The sequence below is a fragment of the Alnus glutinosa genome, chromosome 14 (genome assembly GCF_958979055.1).
Source record: "Alnus glutinosa chromosome 14, dhAlnGlut1.1, whole genome shotgun sequence".
NCBI lineage: Eukaryota > Viridiplantae > Streptophyta > Magnoliopsida > Fagales > Betulaceae > Alnus > Alnus glutinosa.
In genome coordinates, this window is record NC_084899.1 from 21,447,334 (window position 1) to 21,469,694 (window position 22,361).

At 36.3% G+C, this 22,361-nt stretch overlaps 1 protein-coding gene across 1 annotated transcript; it reads left to right on the forward strand.

Annotated features, from left to right (window-relative positions):
• Window positions 1-12,338: 12,338 nt before the first annotated feature.
• Window positions 12,339-15,601, forward strand: LOC133857417 (G-type lectin S-receptor-like serine/threonine-protein kinase CES101). The gene is made up of 6 exons (XM_062292680.1): window positions 12,339-13,670; window positions 13,756-13,955; window positions 14,040-14,250; window positions 14,346-14,583; window positions 14,663-14,813; window positions 14,925-15,601. The coding sequence occupies exons 1-6, from the start codon at window positions 12,362-12,364 to the stop codon at window positions 15,228-15,230; spliced, it is 2,415 nt and encodes an 804-aa protein (XP_062148664.1). The 5' UTR covers window positions 12,339-12,361; the 3' UTR covers window positions 15,231-15,601.
• Window positions 15,602-22,361: the final 6,760 nt, after the last annotated feature.

Sequence of the window (22,361 nt, forward strand, 5' to 3'; positions counted from 1 at the left end):
ACTTCAAAATTATTTTGTAGACAAGCTAATAATATAATATATAGCTTTATACCTTGAAAACAAGTGTTTTACAACTCTTTATACCGTATATAAAAGAAAAGAAGTGATTGTATGAAACATTTGGTATACCAAATAATATATACTCGTGAATGAGTTCTAAAGGTCATAAAAGAAAATGTTAATGTCATGACCAAAGGTATTTTAAACAGCCAAAACTTTGAAGATTAAAAACCATTAAATGACTAACGGTCATTTTACATTAAAACCTCAAAATATGTTAAAGACCAAGAAATCAATAGCATGTAAAAATGGTCATAGAGAATAAATCGCTTTTAAGAATTATAAATGAGCAACGGTCATAACCATTACAACTAAATTTTTCTTTCATAAAACTCTTTAAGATGAAGAAAATAAACGGTCAAAACACTTTAAGACCAAATTATTAAAATTGATTTTTCTTCTTCATAAAAACTCATAAACATATTAAGAAACGGTAACAGATTTTAAATACCTCTAAAAAAATAATGTTTGTAACAAACATATTACAACATATATGTCTCAAAACATGTCTAGAAATGAAGTCATTTTGAACCATAATAAGATATCAAAGCATAAGTATAGTGAATACTGTGCAGCTGTAATTTCCTTCTTGACTCTTTCATAGTTGCGAGGAAAACATGGCAAGAAAGAGTCCAATATCCTATAAACAATAAGAACTATTTTCTCTTTCATAGTTGACGGACAACCAGAAGCAGCGTCCGGACGCCAGTCACAAAAAGTGAATTTTCGATACCTGTCCAGATGGCCCATCGAACATAAACCATTGGATGTGAAGATAAAGCTGGTGATCGAGAACAATTCTATGTTCTAATTGAAACTGGTAAGCACCCTCACCAACAAACCCCCAGCTAGGCGTGATTCAGTAAGATTTTTGTGTTTTTCTTTTGTTTTGTTTTTTTTTTGTTTTGTTTTACGAAGCTTGAGTAGTAAATTAATACTTCATTTGAGTTGTAGAGCCTAGCAGAGAAAAGAAATGGTGGATATGGATCATAGTAGCCACAGTGGCAGCCTTAGTTGTAATTTTGGGATTCTTATGCCTTTTGCGGAGGAAAAAACTCCAACGTAAGATTGTAGCTACTAAATATAAGATCAATTAATTTGTAAACCTAGATAAACATTGGGTTTAACTATGAGTATTTTTTGTGCAACAGGGGAGCAAAAAAACAATGAGGAAGCCACATTACTTGAATTGACGACTTCAAATAGATTTGGGGATGCAAATGGGCTTAGCAATGATGGGAAGAAAGGTTGTGATTTGAAAGTATTTACATTTGCGTCCATTGTGGCTGCCACAGACAACTTTTCTACTAAAAATAAACTTGAACAAGGTGGTTTTGGTCCTGTGTACAAGGTAAGGCTTGGTCCAATACTGCTTCCATTGTGCTTTTGTTAACAAGTTTAAAACTCTTCCTTATATCAATAATTCAGGGAAAATTACCAGAAGGCCAAGAGATAGCCGTGAAGAGACTTTCTAGAAGTTCTGGACAAGGATTAGTGGAGATCAAGAATGAGCTTATACTAATTGCCAAACTCCAGCACATGAATCTTGTTAGACTTTTGGGTTGTTGTGTTAATAGAGATAAAAAGATGTTGATCTATGAATATATGCTCAACAAAAGCTTTGACTTTTTTCTCTTTGGTTCGCCATGCTTCGTCTCTTTCATTTGTTCACATTACTTTAAATCTTTAATTGTAACTTAAGGACGTACTAATTGCCTGTACAAACTTTTTATAGATCCAAAGAAAATGGAGCTTTTGGATTGGAAGCGACGTTACAATATCATTGAAGGCATTGCTTAAGGGCTTCTTTATTTGCATAAATACTCTAGACCAATGATTATTCATAGAGATTTGAAAGCAAGTAACATCTTGCTTGATGATGATATGAATCCCAAAATATCGGATTTTGGTATGGCCAGGGTTTTGGGCGGAACGATGCTGAAGCTAATACCGAGATAGTAGTCGGAACATAGTAAGTAAAGACATACTTGTTATATATATTCGTACTTTATCCTCAAAAGCTAAAATCTTCCTTTCATTATTGGTTACAGTGGTTATATGTCATCAGAGTATGTCATGGAATAGAATTTTTCAGAGAAGTCAGATATATACAGTTTTGGAGTTCTAATGTTGGAGATTGTTAGTGGCTAAAAAAAATAGTGGCGTCTGTTTATAGATACAAAAGTACACTCAATTAGATTATGTTTAAAAAAAAAAGAAAACTAGATTTTTATTCCATTTGTAAACAGTATAACGCCGCATGTGGCATTCCACTGTTTACATATGGATCATTATTTTATTGTTTCTCTCTCTCTCTCCCTTTCTCTTTCTTTACCATTATTCACATTCCAGAGCTTAGCCATTGAGCTCTTCCAGGCGCATGTCGCCGACTGGGTAGGGGGAGACGAGTTCGGTTTTGTGTTGATTTCTTGAGTTTTGGTTAAATCTTGAGCAAATTTTGAGTTGATTTTGTGTGGACAATCTGGGTAAGTACCAAATTAGTGTGGGTGGTTTGAGAAGCCTTGGGTTGATTCTAATTTTGGGAGTCTCTTTATTTTGTTTGTTGAGGAAATTTTGGTAGATGACCGAATGATTTTGGGCACGAACACAAACTCTCAATCTGATCTGGGCAGATTGCTAGGGAATTTATTTTAGTGTTTTTTTTTTTTTTTTTTTTTGTGTGTGTGTGTGTGGGGGAAAAATTGGGGAATACATGTGAAGATCTTGGGTTGGCTTGATCGTGTAAAAACCAGAGTACAAATAGTTTGTTTTGAAGATATAGGAATGTATAGAGCAGGTTGGATGGAAATTGTAATGGATTATGCATAGTTGGGTTGGATGGCAAAGTTTGGGTTAATTGGTGTTTTTTTGCAGTTTGGTTCTACAGAAGTGTTGCCTTCTGCAGATGATTTTGCTGCACTTATTCTAAAAGCGTCCTCAATACTCTTTACTTCAAAAATTTCACCAAATTTTGATGAAAGTTGTCAAAACACCACAGGCATTAAACTCTTTAAAGTTTCTCTAAAATGGTAAATGGCAAAAACTATCTATATATTTAACTTCCCAAATACTTTCTCTATTCATTTTTTAATTATTTTCTTTCAGTTTCCCACCAAATCCTTGCAAGGGGAATCAATCCCCTTTAATTTTTTAAGTTTAAATAGTTAAAGTAGTTGCTCCAAAACTAATAAAAAATAATATTTAGTTAAAATAGATAAATGTTTAGAGAGTTTGATGTAGGAAATTTTTTAAAAGTGATAGTTAAACACAAAAAAAGTGGATTCTTTCACTAAAATTTAGTGAAATTTTAAAGAGTCTATCGAGAATTTTTGTAAAGTTATTTTTTGTTAGTAAAAAAAATTCATTCATCCATCCATCGATTTGGTGTTCCAGTTGTTTTGGTGCAGCCTGGTGCATGTTACTGGCAAATGAGGATATAATTGGTGAAGATGAGTTTTTAATTAAAATGAATAAAAAATTTAAAAATGATAATTATAGTAATAAAAGAAAAATTAAATAAATTGACAGATTTACGTCTTGAAGAGTGATTAGTTAAACTAATAAAAACTAGATTTGGAGTTCTCTTTTTTGGCATAGAGTATGAAGAGTATGAATGGACAGACACAGACGTAGTCGAGAGAGTCTGTCTGGTCTGATATGACACTTGTGGAGGGCATTTTCTCACGTTAAATCAGTGTTTTGAAATTGCCATCCATTGGGAATTATTTCTCATTTCTCATTTCTCAGTCCTCGTGATTGATTAAAAGTCCATTCTTTAAGGCCAAAGGCTCAAAGATGTACCGAATGTTTAATTTTGGCGTGCTAAATAATACTTCCGTGTTAGACAAGGTTAGCAGAGTAGCACCAAACTGAAATCTATTCCCAGCAACGGCTAGCCTGAAATCCCTTCTGCCTAAAATATTTCTCTTTGTTTTGTCATGTTGGTTCCTTGGAAATGCAGAGCAACAAATGTCTCGTGGTCAGTTCACTGTTCAATGTCATGCAACGAACCGGTAAGAACCGAAGTGGAGAGAAGCAAAAGATCCAGAGCCAGTAAACTTGCTTTTGTAACTTTTGTTAGTGTAAAATTGCTCTCTCTCTCTCTCTCTCTCTCTATCAAACTTTCTTTTTGTCTCAAACTCTCACTCTCCCGAAGTCTCAAACCGATTGGTAACAGTTGCGGGGAAACAATTTTAGTTTAATAGTAATAAAAAAGTGATGGACGCGAAATAAAGCAAAAAGGAAATTTGAATTTTTTTATGAGAAAATAAAAAAGTTTTATTTTGTAATGAATTTTTTTATTTGAATAATAATAATAATAAATGATTGATGTGATATAAAAAGTTGAAATATTTTGATGTTGACTTTTTTTTTTTAATAGGAGAAATAAAAAAAAATTAAGAAGAAAAAAAGAAGAAGAGAGGAGAAATAGTCCAAATGATAGATACTGCAGTAATTTTGAGAAATAGTTTTTGGGAGACTGCAGTAAATTTGAGAAATAATTTTGAATTAACTTTACCTTTTTTTTGGAGAAACAAATTAAAGAAGGTACTAGATGTTACAATGAAAGAAAAAAAATAACTTCAAAATAATTACATACAATTGATATATAATTAAATATTAGAAGCAATTAATTGGATATGAAACTTCCTTGATAATGGTTGGACTCGGGAGCATTACCATTGGTGACTTTTACTCTTAAAGTCAAATTTCCATTAATAAATTATTTTCATTTTTTTTCTTCATAAAAAATTTAAAAATTGTATATTATTCTATCACATCAATTAATTATTTTCTATTTTTTTTTCATTTCAATTTGTTTGCCAAAAATGCTCCTTATTATGAGCGTAAAGCTGGCCGGTAGCTGGTAACTGGCAAATCGGCCAACCGCTTTTGTTACCAGTTTGAAATAACCGATAACCTGCTTTATCAGAACGATTACTAGGTTTAGAAAATACTTAAACCAGTTCTAACCAGTAATCGGGTTATATATATATATATATATATATTGAAATGTATTTATTTATTTTTTAAAAAATAAATAATAAAATTCTAGCCTCTAGGGTTTTACTTTAAAGGGTTAAAAACATCTAAATTAAGCTCAATACCCAAAATAGGTCCAAAAGACCAATTTTTAAAAAAACTTAGTTACTGGTGTGGATAACCGAGTACCAATCGGTTACCGCCGATTATTAAATAACTGGTTAATCGGCTACCTAGTTATCGGAGCCGGTTGGAGATTTTGGCCAATCGACTACTTCAATTACGGTTACCGATTTTAGCCAATAACCGATAACCATAACCGAGTTTTTACCCATACTCCTTATCTCTCTTTCGAAGAAGACGTGAGTGATCATTGGGATAGAAATCAGAAAGCTATCTCCGCAATTTGGTTGTTGAGATTATCTTCCATGAGAAATTATGTATTTTCTCCTTTTGTTCTTCTCATATTCTTCCACTTTTAAAAATTACTATTGAATCTGTAGGTTTTATGTACGCCTCTCATATGAACCACACAAATTTAATAATAATTTTAAAAAATGAGAGAACTAGAAAAGTACAATAAGAAGATGTATATCACATATCTTTCTCTTGTTCAATAAAACCAAAGTTTTTCTGCCACGTAGCAAAGATGTATTGACAAGGGTGGCAGAGTAGTCTCTATGGAAAAACAAACAAATGATAAGGCTACTATCATTGTTTGCTTTACTATTATCAATCAACCATGTACTCTTGTATATGGTGAAGCTAAAACAGTCTTTTTTGCCTGTCAGTTGGCCTTATCTTTACATTTGTTGCAGTTCATACTAGAATGTGGCTCTCTTACTGTGGCGTTATCTTTTCAAAAGCCTACTTTCACGCAAGACTAGAGAATCTCTTCAATTATATCCCAGATCATGTTGACTATTCCACTGATAATTAGCTGGTCAGCTAATCATGTTAATCGAAGTGCAAACTTCTATGCCTATCATGTGACAAACTGGACTACAACTAGGTTTTTATCTAGCTGCATTCCCAATTTCTCCTTTTGCTCTAGATCCTTTCCTCCATGATTTGGAAGGGAATCCATTTCTTCTTTTCTGGTGCCTTACGCTCTTTTAAGCTTTTCTTCAGTTGTATTTATAAATAATAATAATAATAATTAAAAAAAAAAAAAAAAAAGAGAGAGGAAAACCCAAATGATAAGGCTTGAGAAGTCATTGTTCAATAATTGTAAGGCCAAAGGCTTGTATGCCACGTACCAGTGATGTACCCGATGTTCAATTTTGGTGGGCTAAATAGTGGGATCACCTGCCCAGATTTTTTTTCTTATTTATTTTTAGATATGTCCACGTAAGAGATGAAAGGAATGATTTCAACCGGTAACATTCGCTTTATGAGATATGGTTCGTATGGTTAGTAGCCAATTGAACTGCTACTAATAGACACCACCTGACCGGATTGACTGTAACACTACCCAGCAGCATATAAACACTACCCAGCAGCGAATTAGCTACAAACTGAAATCTATTTCCAGCAATGGCTTTCACCTAAACATGCTAAATTATTAATTTTCTTGCTAGAGAAGAAAATTATCTGGCAATGGCTTTCCAATATGAGAAATTTCTTTTTGGTTGAAAAACTGGACATTGTCTAATTGCCAAATAAGCTAGCTTTCATGAACCACCGGCCAGCTTTCTTGGTGCTTTCTTGGTGCTTTCTAAGGCCCCATCAAATTTTATTTTGTGTTGCCATTTGGCTGAAAACTTTCCAAATATAATGGAAGACTTTTTGGCCTTAGCTGAACAAAGACGTACCTTGGCACAAACGCCACGCATCCGAAATTTGTCTTCCATTGAAAACTACTAAATTTTTCAACCGGCCTATAAATATTGCAGTTGGAACGTCATTGTCCATGCCGGTAGAGTCATTGTTCATGTTTAAAAGTAAGGCCAAAGGCACGGAATGTTCAATTTTGATGTTAGACAGACAAGGGTAGCAAGAGTATCCTATGGAGAGTAGCCTTGTATATTTGTTCAATTTTATGTATAAGGGTGAAAATGCATGCATATAATAATCGTCTACATTCCCTATTTTCATATGCGAATGTGATTATTAATTTTATCTGCATATCTTTTTATAAAATATATATATATATATATATATATATATATATATATATATATATATATATTTAATATATACATTTAATTAATTTTAGTAGAACAACATCATTTTGGTGTTACCTCATATGTTTGATAGCAGTATTTCAATATTTTTTTCAATATTTTCAATTATAAATATATGATGCAAGAAGCCAAATAATGTGTGCGATGAAAATTTCATGGCAAAATGATTGACAAGTGTGATATGAATAATAGTGATCAACTATAGATAACGTATTTTTGTATTTACTAAAAGTAGAAATTACAATTTCAAGGTCTAAAATGTTCATTACCTCATATGCAGCTAGCGAATAATAACCGTTGTAACCGCGAGCGTAGATGCAAATGGATCAATTAACCCAAGCCTGAGCAGCTTTTTGATTCTGTTTATCAACACTAGTTAAACCAGGTTTACTCCCACCAGCTCCATTCTCATTCATACCATGTTTATTGTTTACCCACACCAGCCCCATTTTCATAGTGTGTGATTTTAATACATAGCTATAAATGATGTCAGTTTTTAAGTCTTGAATGTTTTATGTGTGTTTTTTTTAACATAAATTACTTCTTCATTCAAGCAAAAAACCCCAAAGGGCCAAATTATAGTGTGCAAAAAGACTTTCTAAAAAGACTCCCAAAACACAAAGCTAGAAATGATTCTGACTTAAAACAGCTGCCTAAACAACACTCAAACATTACATGAACACCGTTTGAGCATCTCTTTACATATAAGCACACTCCTAAACAAAGAAAAATAGGTTGATCTAGCTACTGTGCCAACAAAAAGTCCAGTAACATTTGATCATTGCAAAGTCAAACTGTGAACAAAAATACAAACATAAGAAACACAAACAAAAAAGCCAAACGAAACTGGCGTCAGGAAATAGCCGTCACCGGAACCGACGTGTGTATAACATGCGCCTCTCAGAGGACCCCCTCTGCAGCAAACGATCGCTGAAACCGATATCCACCAGCCAAGACCTTGAAGACAGACGGTGACCCTCACGCGCGGGTCCGAGGAACAAACTCCTTGGTGTGTGCTGACCACGAGCCGAGCAGAGATGACTGACGCGGTCATGGCTGGAGACTACAGGACCGAAGGAAGCCGGCGACCACAACAGAGAGGCGCATGTCACTAAGAACCCAACCGAAGAACACAGATCTGGCTCCAAAAAAGACAACAAAGAAAGCACGGCCAAAAACTTCGCCAGAGGCATACCAGAAAAGCCGTTCCCCACAACAGACGACTCGTGGAGCCTTCTGCCAGAAAACCAAAAGGAAAAAAGAAACAAAGAAACTAACCAAACTCCACAGCCCTAAGGGCTAGGAGGCACTCAACCTCTACTAGATCTAGCCCGGGAGGAACAAAAACTCCACAATCTTAATGGCTAGGAGGAACGTAACCTCCACTGGATCAAACCAGGGAGGAACAAAAACTACCACCAGGAGGAGGGAGGTATGTGTTAAAATTTGATTAAATGATTAATTTTTTTTTTTATTAGCTTAAACTTTTGGAATAAGTGATAATTTAACATAGTATCAGAGCCAAAGGTCCTAAGTTCAAACCCTGACTCCGTCATTTACCTCTCATTTCAGTTAAATATTCTACATGTTGGCCACACATATTAAAAATGAAGTTTTGAGTACACACGTGGGAGAGAGTGTTAAAGTATTTATTAATTAAATTTACTTATTCATATTAACTTAAGTTTTTTAGATAATTGATGATTTAATAATTTCCTTTATTAAATATAATTGGATTTAAATTATACCGAACAACTAAAATCATAACAAATGCATACTTTTTAATTTCATTTAAAGAGTATTTCTCAAAAGGTATAGTATTAGATTCTACTTTCCATCGGTTCAACGTCCACTCTATATCAATAACTTTTGGTCCGGCACCCAGAATGCTATGTTTTACACTCAACAAAGAACAAAACTACAAGGGGAAGCACACATTCGGTGGAGGGCAAGTAAAATGACTAACTAAAAAGAGTAATGATTCACTACCACCCAAATATACAACTTTTCACCACCTTGTCTATGTGGCAAGGTGGTCCCCTACCTTAATTTATTTTTAAAAAATAAAAAAATTCAAAAAGTAGTGGGGGACTACCTTGCCACATAGGCAAGGTGGTGAAAAGCTGTATATTTGGGTGGCATTAAATCATTATTCAACTAAAAAAGAGGGCTGCTACACATACACCCAACTCCCTACACCCAAATCCCTACACCATGACGTGGCATTACCATGTCAGATTTATTTATTTATTTATTCGTTTTCCACCCCGAACTGCCCACCCTTGGCCCGAACCACCCGTTTTCCCTGCCAGAACGGCCGGGGAAGTGCTAGATCTGGGCCAAGATCCGGGATCCAGCCGTTCTGTCCAAGGCAAGGACGGCTGGCTCTCCAAATCTCAAGATGCAATCACCGGCCGTCCAGATCCTGTCGTCCATTCGCCGGCCGGAAAGAGAGAAGAAGAAGAATCAAAGAGAGAGAGAGCGTTGGTTAAAAAAAAAAAAGAAGAAAAAAAGAAAAGAAAAGAAAAATCTGAAGTGGAAATGCCAGGTCAGGGTGTAAAAAATGGGTGTGGGACTTTGGGTGTATGTCTAGCATTTTCCACTAAAAAATTCTATGCGAGATGTTAGAGTATTTAGAAAATATTCTTTAATTATGCCTTATTATATTTTTCTTATAGGGTGTATTCCGTTTCTTACTTAGTCTAGGTTTACTTGTTCGCCACTCCTAATCTCTTTATAACTAAAGACCTATATAATACAGTATTAGAGTCGGTTCAATACATTTTGAAGTTTAAGGCGACAAGGTTAAGTCAGGGCTGGCAAAACGGGTACCCGACACGACCCATTAAGACCAGCGACCCGTTTAAGCTAGACCCAGACACGACCCGTTTATGTTTAACGGGTCGGGGCTCCAGACACGACACGACATGGCTATTTCACGGGTCACCCGACACGACCCGTGAAACCCGTTTAGCATAATAGGTCGAATCGGGTCAACACGACCTCTTTAAAAGAAAAAAATATATATCTGCAAACATATATAATATATAACGGAAAAGAAAAAAATATAACCCTACTTAATCTCAGCCTCTTCCAAAATCAAGAAAATAAATGCGAAATCAATACAACAATCGAATGAAAATCAGCTATATAAGTTTATGATGTTTATCATTGAAAGTTAAACTGCAGGCAGAGTATTCCTGTAAGTCAAAAGCTCATAAATAAATTAATAATACAGCCCAAAATCACATTTAAAAACACAAATTATTAGCAACCAAGATTTAAATTCTTTCAATTTCCTATACTTTCTCATCAATCAAGCACACTTGTTCACCTTCAAACTCAACTCCACTGCCGTGATTCGCTCCCAGATCCAAACTCATTGGATCAGCCGATCAGTCCCTGAAACGTCCCGATTTGCACCACTAACATCCTCGAACTGCGCGCTCAGCGCTCCCCAGCTCCAATCCCCGTCCAAACTCCCCCACAACCTCGTTGCCATTCATCGGGAACTGAAGAAGAAGGGGCGGCGTTGAAGAAGACCAAAGAGAGAGCATCGAGCGGGTCTAGCGAGAGGAAGAAGAAGAAAATGGAAGAAGAGGGGGTGGGGCGGCGCGGTGTGAAGGGGAAAGAAAAGAAAAGTAGAAAACTGAAGAAATGGAGAAGTTAGGGCAACTGGTCCTAAATTACCTAAATACGTAATAATCCTAAAATTCTAAATCACTAAATCTAATCCCATTTCCTTTTCTTTTTTTTCTTTTTTTTTTTAATAATATATATATATATATATTTTTTTTTAAAAAAAAGCTAATCGTGTTTGACGAGTCACCCGCGACCCGACCCGCCAAACTAAGATAAATGGGTAGACCCGTTTATGACCCAAACCCGTTTAAGGAAGACCAAAACCCGCTAATTTCGTGTCGTGTTCGTGTCGAGTTGTCGTGTCGTGTCAAAATTGTCGGCCCTAGATAAGTGGGTTTTTTTTTTAAAAAAAAATATTAATTATAATATTTTTATTTAAAAATTAATTATCACTTTTTGGGATGCAAAATTGTTATATCTTTAAATTTTGATTGAAATTTTGGCTGCTCAATGCTGATCACAAGGCCCAAAAAATCTCTACCGACAGCACAATTGAATATTATTATTATTTTCATTCTATCCATTATTTTCAATAATAGAACGTTTAAAGTTAAAAATTTGTTTTTATTTAAGAATGTCTTTAATATTATTTGATTCTCTTATTTAATACTATCAATTTTTTAAGACTTATTTCAAGAATGCAATGTTGAAGAATTAAATGATATTAATACATTTTTAATTACTTATTACTATAATTAGGCCTTCAAATATTTTTTTATATATTTTTTTTTATCAATATTCATTAATTAGGGGCCTTATTAAATTTTTTTTTTTTTTTTTGACATGTCTACACAAGAGGGGGGAGGGGGATTCGAACTAGTGACCTCTACTTCATGAAGCATAGTCTCTCGCCGATTGAGCTACCTCTTGGAGACTAGGGGCCTTATTAAATTGAGGCTTTAGTCAACCGCATAATTTTGCCTGTACAGTGTAGTCCATCACTCTCTCTCTCTCTCTCTCTCTCTCTCATATTCCCAATTATATTGCGCGCATAGCAAACAAAAAAGTGCATATTGCTATAGCCAGAGCAACTTAAGTGTTGCAGCAAGCACAACGAGAATTGGCCTCTCACTACTGAGAAAAGACAACAGGAAATTACAAATGTAATAATTCAAAAATGTTAATTTGTTAAAATAACATTATAATATTGGACCACATCCACAAACTAACTATTCAAAGGCCTATTAATTTGTTCAAACTACATTATGATAATAGAATATGGTATGGCCCTTACTACCTTGAAAGTCACCAAACCCTTTGTTCGGGTTAGAAAATGAACAAGAACTCAATTCATTTGTGGAGTACAAAGCTCGGATGACTTTTCTTGGTCGAATGGATATATAGAGCAATCTTGCTGAGATGGTTGTGTCGTTGGGACAGCTACTGCCCAATAATCACGCTTTGACCGACTATAACGTTGCGTGTAGAACATCAACACATAAACACTATCATGCAGCGAACTCGCACCAAACTGAAATATATTTCCAGTAATGGGTAGCATGAAATCCCTTCTGCCTCCAATATTTCTCTCCATTTTGTCATGTTGGTGCCTTGGAAATGCAGGGCCACAACTTTCTCATGCAAAAGTCATCGGAGACAGCATCAAACCTGGTGAAGTGCTTGGTCCCAAACAGCTGTTGGTTTCAGCTAGTGGGAGATTTGAATTAAAGTTCTTCGACAATAGCAGTGTGGATGGTGGTGGATACTTAGGAATATGTAACACCTTTTATAATAAATGGGTATGGGTTGCTAACCGAGACACACCTATAAGAGGTAGTCAGGTAAATTTCACAATGGATGCAGATGGCCTGTTGAAGATTGTGCATGATGGAGGGAGACCAATTCTATTGAACGCTAATGAAACAGCACCAAACTCCACTGCTACTCTAGAAAGTTCGGGCAACTTCATAGTGAAAGAGTTTAATTCTAATGGATCTACCGAGAGGGTCTTATGGCAAAGCTTTGATCATCCGACAGACATACTTCTTCCTGGTATGAAACTAGGTATGAACTTAAAAACACAGCAAAAATTTATGCTCACTTCATGGTTAACTGGCCGAATCCCTGCATCTGGAGGCTTTTCTCTTGAATGGAACCTTACAGCAAACGGGACAGGACTGTTGATCATGAGACATCAAGGGGATATATATTGGGTTAGTGGGGTTGGGAGCAATTCCGACTTTGAGAATGACAGCTCCTTAAGTTACGTGTCTAATGAGAATGAGAGCTACTTCATTTATTCTACTCCAGTTTCTACTCCAGTTTGGAATGATTTCAGGTGGGTCTTGACCGAGGATGGGCAACTTATAGATTACAAAGTATCTGCTCATGAAAATAAAATGTCTACTTATGGTATGTGTTTTGGTAATTCCTTTGATCGTGGGTGTGTGGAGCAAAAGGCACCCAATTGCAGGAATAGCAATCATAAGTTCGAGAAGAGACGTGGTTCTTTTCTTCCAAAATCAATTTGTTTTTCGGATTTCAACTCGAGCATTATTAATATTGGTGAATGTCAGGCTCAATGCTGGAGGAATTGTTCCTGTGTTGGTTATAATACGATTCTCGATGTCAATGAGCAAACTGGATGCTGCTTCTACATTAATGGTCAATTTGTAGAAGATAAAACTGGCGATCAAGAACAGTTATATGTTCTAATTGAAACTGGTAACCAACTCCCCCGCCCCCAAACCCCACCCCCCACAGAGAAGAGATGGTGGATATGGATCATAATAGCAACAGTGGCTACTTTAGTTGTAATCGAGGGATTCTTATGCTTTTTGTGGAGGAAAAAACTCCAATGTAAGCTTTTAGCTACTAAAACTAAGATCAATAAATTATAAACCCAGATAAACATTAGTTTAACTACGAATATTTTGTGCAACAGGGGAGCAAGAAAGCAATGAGGAAGCAATATTACTTGAATTGACGAATTCAAACAGATTTGGGGACGCAAATGAGATTAGCAATGACGGGAAGAAAGGTCATGATTTGAAAGTATTCAGATTTGCATCCATTGTGGCTGCCACATGCAACTTTTCTACTGAAAATAAACTTGGACAAGGTGGTTTTGGTCCTGTATATAAGGTAAGGCTTGCTCTGCTACAAATTCCGCCTTTCATTGTGCTTTTCTTAACAAGTTTAAAGCTCTCCCTTATATCATTAATTCAGGGAAAATTACCTGAGGGCCAAGAGATAGCCGTGAAGAGACTTTCTAGAAGTTCTAGACAAGGATTAGTGGAGTTCAAGAATGAACTTATACTAATTGCCAAACTTCAGCACATGAATCTTGTTAGAGTTTTGGGTTGTTGTGTTAATAGAGATGAAAAGATGCTGATTTATGAATACATGCCCAACAAAAGCTTGGACTTTTTTCTCTTCGGTTCGCCATGCTTCATCTCTTTAATTTGTTCACATTACTTTAAATCTTTTATTGTAACTTAAGGATGTACTAATTGCATGTACAAACTTTTATAGATCCAAAGAAAAGGGAGCTTTTGGATTGGAAGCGACGTTACAACATCATTGAAGGCATTGCTCAAGGGCTTCTTTATTTGCATAAATACTCTAGACTAAGGATTATTCATAGAGATTTGAAAGCAGGTAACATCTTGCTTGATGACGATATGAATCCCAAAATATCGGATTTTGGCATGGCTAGGGTTTTTGGGCGGAACGATGCTGAAGCTAATACCGAGAGAGTAGTTGGAACATAGTAAGTATAGACACACTTATTATATATATTTGTGCTTTATCCTCAAAAGCTAAAATCTTCCTTTCATTATTGGTTGCAGTGGTTATATGTCACCAGAGTATGCCATGGAAGGGAATTTTTCAGAGAAGTCAGATGTATACAGTTTTGGAGTTCTAATGTTGGAGATTGTTAGTGGCCAAAAAAATAGTGGCATTTATCATCGGGAACGCCCCATGAACTTAGTAGGATATGTAAGTAGGCTATATCTCATATTTATCTTTTTGCTTTGTACTTGTTGATACTATCATGCTTGGATTCTAGATGATCAAATTGATAAATTGTGGGATATGGGTTGGTTGCAGGCTTGGGAATTATGGAGAGAAGATAGAAGTTTGGAGCTAATGGATTCTACTCTGGTTCAATCCTATTCTGAGCTCCAGATTTTGAGATACATTCATGTTGGTCTCTTATGCGTACAAGAGTTTGCAGCAGATAGGCCAACTATGTCTGATGTTATCTCTATGCTTACCAATGAAACTACGTCACTTCCTACTCCAAAACAAACAGCATTTCCCGCTCAAAGAAATTTGATAGAGACAAATCTATTTAAAAATGAACAGGAAAGTTGTTCAGCAACTATAACTATTTCAGATATGGATCCTCGGTAAAGATGGAAACCTCAACATAGAGATAAATATACGGTGAAAGAAATATTTCTGTGTATTCTGGTAAGGCATTTTTAGAGTTTTTAATGTGCTAAAATATTGTTTTTGTAATTTTCCCATGAGAAAAAAAGAAGGGCATAATTGCGTATGCAAAATGAGACTCTTATTAGATTTAGATAAAGCTCAAAGAACTGCATTATACTCTTATTTTTCTTCATATATTTACAATACGTGAGACTCCTATTAGTATGAGAATTGTTACCATCAAATCTGATTACAATCAAATCAATCTCATATATTCTCCTACAAAATCTAATCACAATTATATGAAGAATATATTCTCTAACAACAATATCCTATAAACAATAAGAGCTATTTTCTCCCTTTTTTGGTTAAAAGCATAAAGTGGAAAATCTTCCTTAATTATGTTCCTCTTTTTGGAAAACCTCTTTTAGATTTTCACAAAAAAATGGCTCACAGAGAAAAAAATTGCTGGTATACTCTAAGTAGGCTATAAACAAGCTCTTTCTTTTAGTGACTTCATCCTAGGTAACTTCATTTTACCCTCCGAAGCTTTAACCAGACCCTATTGCGAAAGCATAGTACACTAGAACTTATTTATATAGAATTTTTTGGTAACCAAGTTGATATAAGGTGTCAAAATTTTAGAGACCTTGTAATTGGTGTTATGCATTTCTAACCCTGCGAGAAGAATTTAAGTTTGCACAAAGATATTTCACTTCCTATACTCCTGGTAAAAAACAGGAAAAAGAAAAGAAAAGTAGAGTCCAAAATTTGGTCCTTCAGGTTCTTGGAATGCCTATGCTTATGCTAATACCAGATGCTATGGTGCAAAATTAGAGCTCCAAGTTATTAAATTTTGATTACGGAGATTTGTGTTATCTTAAAAAGTTAGTCTCATGAGTTGTCTAACGCAGAAAAGCCTTGTAACGCTTCAAGGGTACGTTCCATGGGAAGAAATTGCTGATCTCGGGCATCTATGGCTGCCCAAAGGGCCTGCACTCCGCGTTCTTCGCCGTCGAAGCGGTTGCCGTCGTTTTTGTCGTTCGCCATCAGACCAGGTTAGTCAAGGCTCTGATACCAATTGACGTAGCGCAAGTGGGTAGATAAACAGTGAAGGAGAAACTTCGTTCTCAAACACAAACAATCAACTCACAAGTTGAAGGGAAACAACTTCAATTCAATGATAATCAATAATAAATCCCGTTCTTACATTGTCTCCCTATTTATAGTGAAGCCCTAAAAGCTTGTAAAAAATTAAATAATAATAAAAAGATTTCATCAAATATTCTTTAATGAAAGGATATTTGATGGACAAGGTAATCCCATGATTTAAGGAAAAGCAAGACATGGCAATTAACAAAAAAGAAAATATGGAAAGTCAACAAAATCTCCACGAAATCAGCAATGGAATCTTCCAGGAAACCCTAGGAAATCTGCACGGTTGTTTCTCCAGAAATCCTGGTCGTCAGCTGATCCTTCAGCAAAAGTCTTCTGCTTTGATTCACCGAGCTGGGTCTCAGTTAAGTGCTGAGTAGGACTGAGATGGGTTTTGGCTCTTTACCGATACGACATTATCAACCTGTCGAGACGCTCCATAATCCTCATCTCGAATATTATCTGAGACGACATTATCAACTTGCCGAGGCGCTCCAGAATCCCCTTCTCGGATATTGTCCGAGATAATACAATTAATGCTCCGAGGCGCCTCTTCGGATTGTTCTACATCACTATCTCTGGATTACCATTGTAGCAAAATGTTGGTTTATTTCATTGTTTGTCATTCTCCAATGGAACAACGGTGCCTCGGTCTTCTTCTCATCCCTTCCTCTTGCTGTCATGTGGATTGCTCTATTGAAGGCTATTGTTACTACTAAAATTTTATGGATCAACAACAGTTCTACATTTGAATATTTGATACCTTTTTTGCTTGAATCAATGTGATAAGAAACGTTACATTTTCCTTGTTTGTGAATATTATATTCTTGTTTGTTGAGTAGAATGATTCTTCTGATTGTTTCGGCATACAATGTTTTTTTGTCAAAAAAATGTTTTCTGCTAAAAAAAATTTCGGCGTTTCGCGTATATAAAAAATTGTAAATAACATCATAAAAATATTAATTAAAAAAAATTAAGCTAATAATTTGAGTTCTGATAATGGTCTGGTGGAGGCCCGTTAGTGGTTGACAATGGCCTGGTGGTGGTGCGATGGTGGTATGTGGGTGGCTCGATGGTGGTTCATAGGTGGTCAGGTTCATATGAGTGTTTAAGAGTATTTGTATCTTGAACCATGGTTTAATTGTGAACTTTATACTGGAAGCAAAGTTGTTTCTATAATTGAGTTTCTGAATTTGATCTTTTTAACAATTTATATTGTAATTTGATTTAAATATATTCACCTTCTAGGAAAATCATTAGTTTTGGTTTATATCTCATGTTGGCCTCCGTCTTTTTGTAAGAATATAATATAAAAAATAATAATTTTATTTAAGAAAGTAAAGAAGACAATAGAAAATTTGTTAGTGTGTATTGAAAAAGTATTAGTTAAAATGGAGAATTACACTTTTTCCTTCATCGGTTCCTTATTAGGTGACATTGTGCTTAAGAAATAAATTTAAGGAGTTCCAATTATAACTTGATTAGTCCTTTTGGAACGATAACACAAATGTAAGTAACGCTTTTGTTAGGTCGTTACAAATGATATTCAAAAAAACTAGTAACACCATGTGGCATTATTCTCATGGATGCTAAGTCTTATTAGTATATGTACACGTGTATATTTAATTTTAGGTTAATTACACTTTTCCCCTAAACTACCACTAGATTTGCACTTACACCCCTAAATTATGATAAATTGCAACTCTCTTCCCCTAAACTACTACTTTGTTACGAGTACATCCTCGACTTAGATCTGGGCATTAAATATGGACGGAAAATGTGTCACATGTTTAGCAAGTAACACTTGCCCATTTTCTTTTTCAAAACTGCTCCATTTTGATCGAACATATTCCAGGTGGCCACACTATGTTCGTCAGCTAGGAGTTCCCATCCCTAATTGACAACAACTCAACCTCTTCTTTCACATAAAAAAATTAAAAAAAAAAAAAAAAAAAAAAAAAAAAAAAAAAATCTCATATTGTTTGAGGATCCGCTCCCTAGATTCTGGCAGAGTAAAGGAGTGTCAACAAGGCCGTTCTAGTGTGCTCGTTGTAAATTCTTATCTAAGACTTGTATCATTTGATGATGCCATGTGAATCACTATAAACATGTGAAGTGTATGACTAACCCAATAACGAAAGTTTCGTAAGTGAACATGAACAGGCTACTACGAGACAAAAGATCTTTTTAAAGATGTTCGATTCGGAATTATTATATGCCCAAGGTTGAATATTGAAATAATTTCTAAGGTTTGCCTCGGCTTTATCCATATCAACAAACAATTCAAAATGCCTCCAATTTTTTAGAACATGTACAAGTCAAAAGGGCTACAGCGGACACCTATCAAAAAGACAATAGTTGGTGGACGAAATGGATTTTGGAATTTATTATTATTCTCCAAAAAAAGGTATGGTTAATAATCCCACAGGTACTGAAAACCATTAAAAGAACACCCAACAACTTATTGGACACCATTCGAAGTACTTGAAATACGGGAAATGACGAACTCCTAGCTAATGAACATAGTGTGGCCACTCGGAATATGTTTGATCAATCGACTTTTTGGATGGAGAAATTTTCTTCCAGCTACTTATCTTTTTCTTCTCAGTACAAAGTCCCCAACAGAAAAGCACCACTACAAAGAATCTATTGCTCTAAATGATTGCCAAGTAAATATTGAAAGAAGAACTATGTAAGTAGTCTTTTTCAGAAAATAAATTTTTTTTGTTAGAATGAGAAGAAAATCATGTACAGAATTATAATACAAGAGAATTCCAAAAATATTAGTTGGAGTTAGGTTGGTGATTCCAAGAACCCTTTTCCTTGTTCTACAACTTCTCAGGCCTCAGCAATAAATTAAAGCAAAATAAATGCTGGGGTAGGGAGAGATTTTCCGGTGAGAGAGAGAGAGAGATATTTTCCGACGAGATCTGGCAGAGAATCCGTCAAGAGAAGGATAGCCGGCCACAGAGAGAGAGAGAGAGAGATTTAACTGTTGATGTAGTCCCGACTGAAGACGTAACAACCTCAGCTGCTAAGGAAGGATGGGTAACACTCTGCAAAATGACAAGAACACGCTGTGGGTTTCCCCACGGTTCTCCTCCGAAGCTCAAGTTAGTCTCACAATAATCTTTAAAGAGAGGATTTTGGGAATTAAGAGAAAATAACCGAGAGAGAGAACCCTTTACCTTGTACCTGGGTCTTGCTATTTATAGGTCATTGTAATTATGGTTAGGTAAGGGTGCTCCGGCTTTTAAGGGACATCACTTCCTCTAACCTGAGCAGTGTTTATGTACACTCCAATAGTGATTGACAAGCTGACTCATTACTGACATGGTATGGGCTTTCAGTGAATCCCGGATTTTCCGGGGTTTGGTCATCTAATCGCGTCCTTCCACTAATTTTATACGTACTGCCTCTTGTCGGTTAACAGTGCATCCGATACTTGGGCCACTCGGATCTTTCTTGGTCGGTTACTGAAATTGTAGGGAAAGGCAGACTTCCCAACATTAACGGCGAGATCTGGTAGAGATTCCGTCGAGAGAGAGATTATCCTGCGAGAAGAACAAAGAGAAAGAAGAGAGAGAAGAAGAGAGAGAGGGGGAGAGGGAGAGGACCGGTTTATGGAAAAGAGAAATGGTTGTTTTGAATTTGTTTTTTTGCTTATTTCGTGAGACATGGTAGAGAGAGAGGGGAAAAGTCTGATTTTTTTTAAGCATTATTTTTTATTCATGTAAGTAGGAGTGGGATCTCAATGGGATGGCAGTGGGTTCCTAGCATTTCCCATTTGAAATACGGGAAATGACGAACTCCTAGCTATTTGATCAAAATGGTGACAGCCAAAATACCCAACATATTGGTTTAATGTAAAATAATCCCATTTTAAAAGGTAGTAAATCACAAAATCCTCCTGTATAACATATATGAAACTTACTGTTTTAAGGAACCCATGCACAAGATCCATAGGAGACCATTGCACCCACAATAAAAGGGGTGGCCACACAGCCATCCCCTGCATTCACAACAAGTACCACAAGGTGGTGGCCACCTCGCTTTGCCACCAGTGACCTCCTTCGCTTAAGTTGACGGCAACAACTTATCGTGCCTTCTCTACCTCCCTTCACACCCATTGTAAAAGTGAGAGAATTGAAGAAGAAGAGAAAATGTGCATTCAATATTTTAATGCCCATGGTAAGTTTGTTAATTAACATTTTTAGATTTTTTTTTTTTGGTAGTTAATGTTATATGGTGTGTTTCAATTCAACTGGGGTAAGTTTTGTCCTGAAGAAATGCTTCAGTGTCACGTAACATTTACGTGTGATGGATTCTGTCAATTTTAACCCTAAAATTTGACTTGGAGACTTACTTACAACAGAGTGGTAGTTTGGGAGAAAGAGTTGCAGTGAGTCATAGTTTAAAAATGAAAAAGTACAAATAAATTTATAATTTAAGAGGATAAAGTGCAATTAACCCTTTAATTTATAATAAGTCAGTTCTGCAGGCCATACCGACTTATTATGAGTGTTTTCAAGTTTCCGAAAACTCTTTGTCGGGAGATTAATTCTATGATGGCTAAATTCTGGTGGGGACACAAGGAGAACACTTCCAAAATTTCCTAGTTAAGTTGGACCAAACTCGACAGAGACAGGAATTCAAGAGCGCTGGGCTATAGGGACCTAGAAGCATTCAATTTAGCCTTGTTGGCTAAACAGTGATGGCGGTTCCTACATCACCCCGAGACACTGGTGGGCAGAGTCTTTCGGGAAAAATACTTCCTTGGGGGCTGCTTTCTAGAATCTCAATTGGGAAGGAGGCCATCGTTTGCCTGGCGCAGCATATGAAATTCTAGAGCATTGATCTAGGAAGGCTTATTATGGAAGATTGGAACAGCGGATAGAATTCGGATATGGGGGGATCATTGGCTACCTATCGATTCCCATGAACTATACCCCCCCTCAAGAATTATAGATAGCAATTCAACAGTAAATGCACTTATCAACCAAGAGACAAATTGATGGAACATACCTGTTATTGAAAGCATTTTCCCGGCTTCGGTTGCAACTCTGATTTGTAGCATTGCTATCTCTCCTCACTCCCAATAGGACAAACTCATATGGTCAAGCACAAAGAATGGCGCCTTTACGGTTCGCAGTGCGTATCATTTCAAGATTGAAAGGAGAAACAGGAGGTTGGGTAGTGGTTCCAGGAGCATGTCTGAAAACCCTTTTTGGAAGCAAATATGGAGATTGAGAGTCCCTCGAGCAGTTCATCTATTCCTCCTCTAGCGTGGTTGCAATAATATTCTGGCCACAAAAGAGAAACTGTTCCAGCGTGAAATCGTCTCTGATCCTCTTTGTCTATAGTGTGGGGTGGAGGTTGAAACGGCAGGTCATTTCCTCTGGTGATGTGCTTCATCGACTGCGGTGTGGGCGGAATGTTCAAGAACCATCCAAAAGAGTGTTATCTCTGAGGGTGATTTTATGAACATTCTTCATCATCTCAGCACTCGAGTAGAGATGGAGGATTTGGAGTTGATGGCAGTGGCGGCACACAAAATGTGGACACGCGCGGAACCGGTTGGTATTTGGAGGAAAGATCCTACCCCCTAGATGTTTGATGGAATGTGCCTGCAAAATGCTCTCTAATTTTCAGCAGGCTCGTGCAATTTCGAATCCGCCTCAGGGTGAATGTCCACGGCCACAGGCTAATTGGGAGAAACCACCAATCGAGTGAATCAAACTGAATTGGGACGCCGCCATTGATGCAGACAAGAAAATCATGGGGGTGGGTCTAGTCGCCAGGGATTCTACTAGTAAAGTATGGGCTTCAATGTGTAATTTTCTTCCCTATCTGACTAACCAAGCAGCGGCCGAAGCTTATGCCGCCCGTCAAGGGGCAGAACTGTCGCGAGATATGGGGTTTGGGAAGATTATCTTGGAGGGATGCTCAGGTGAT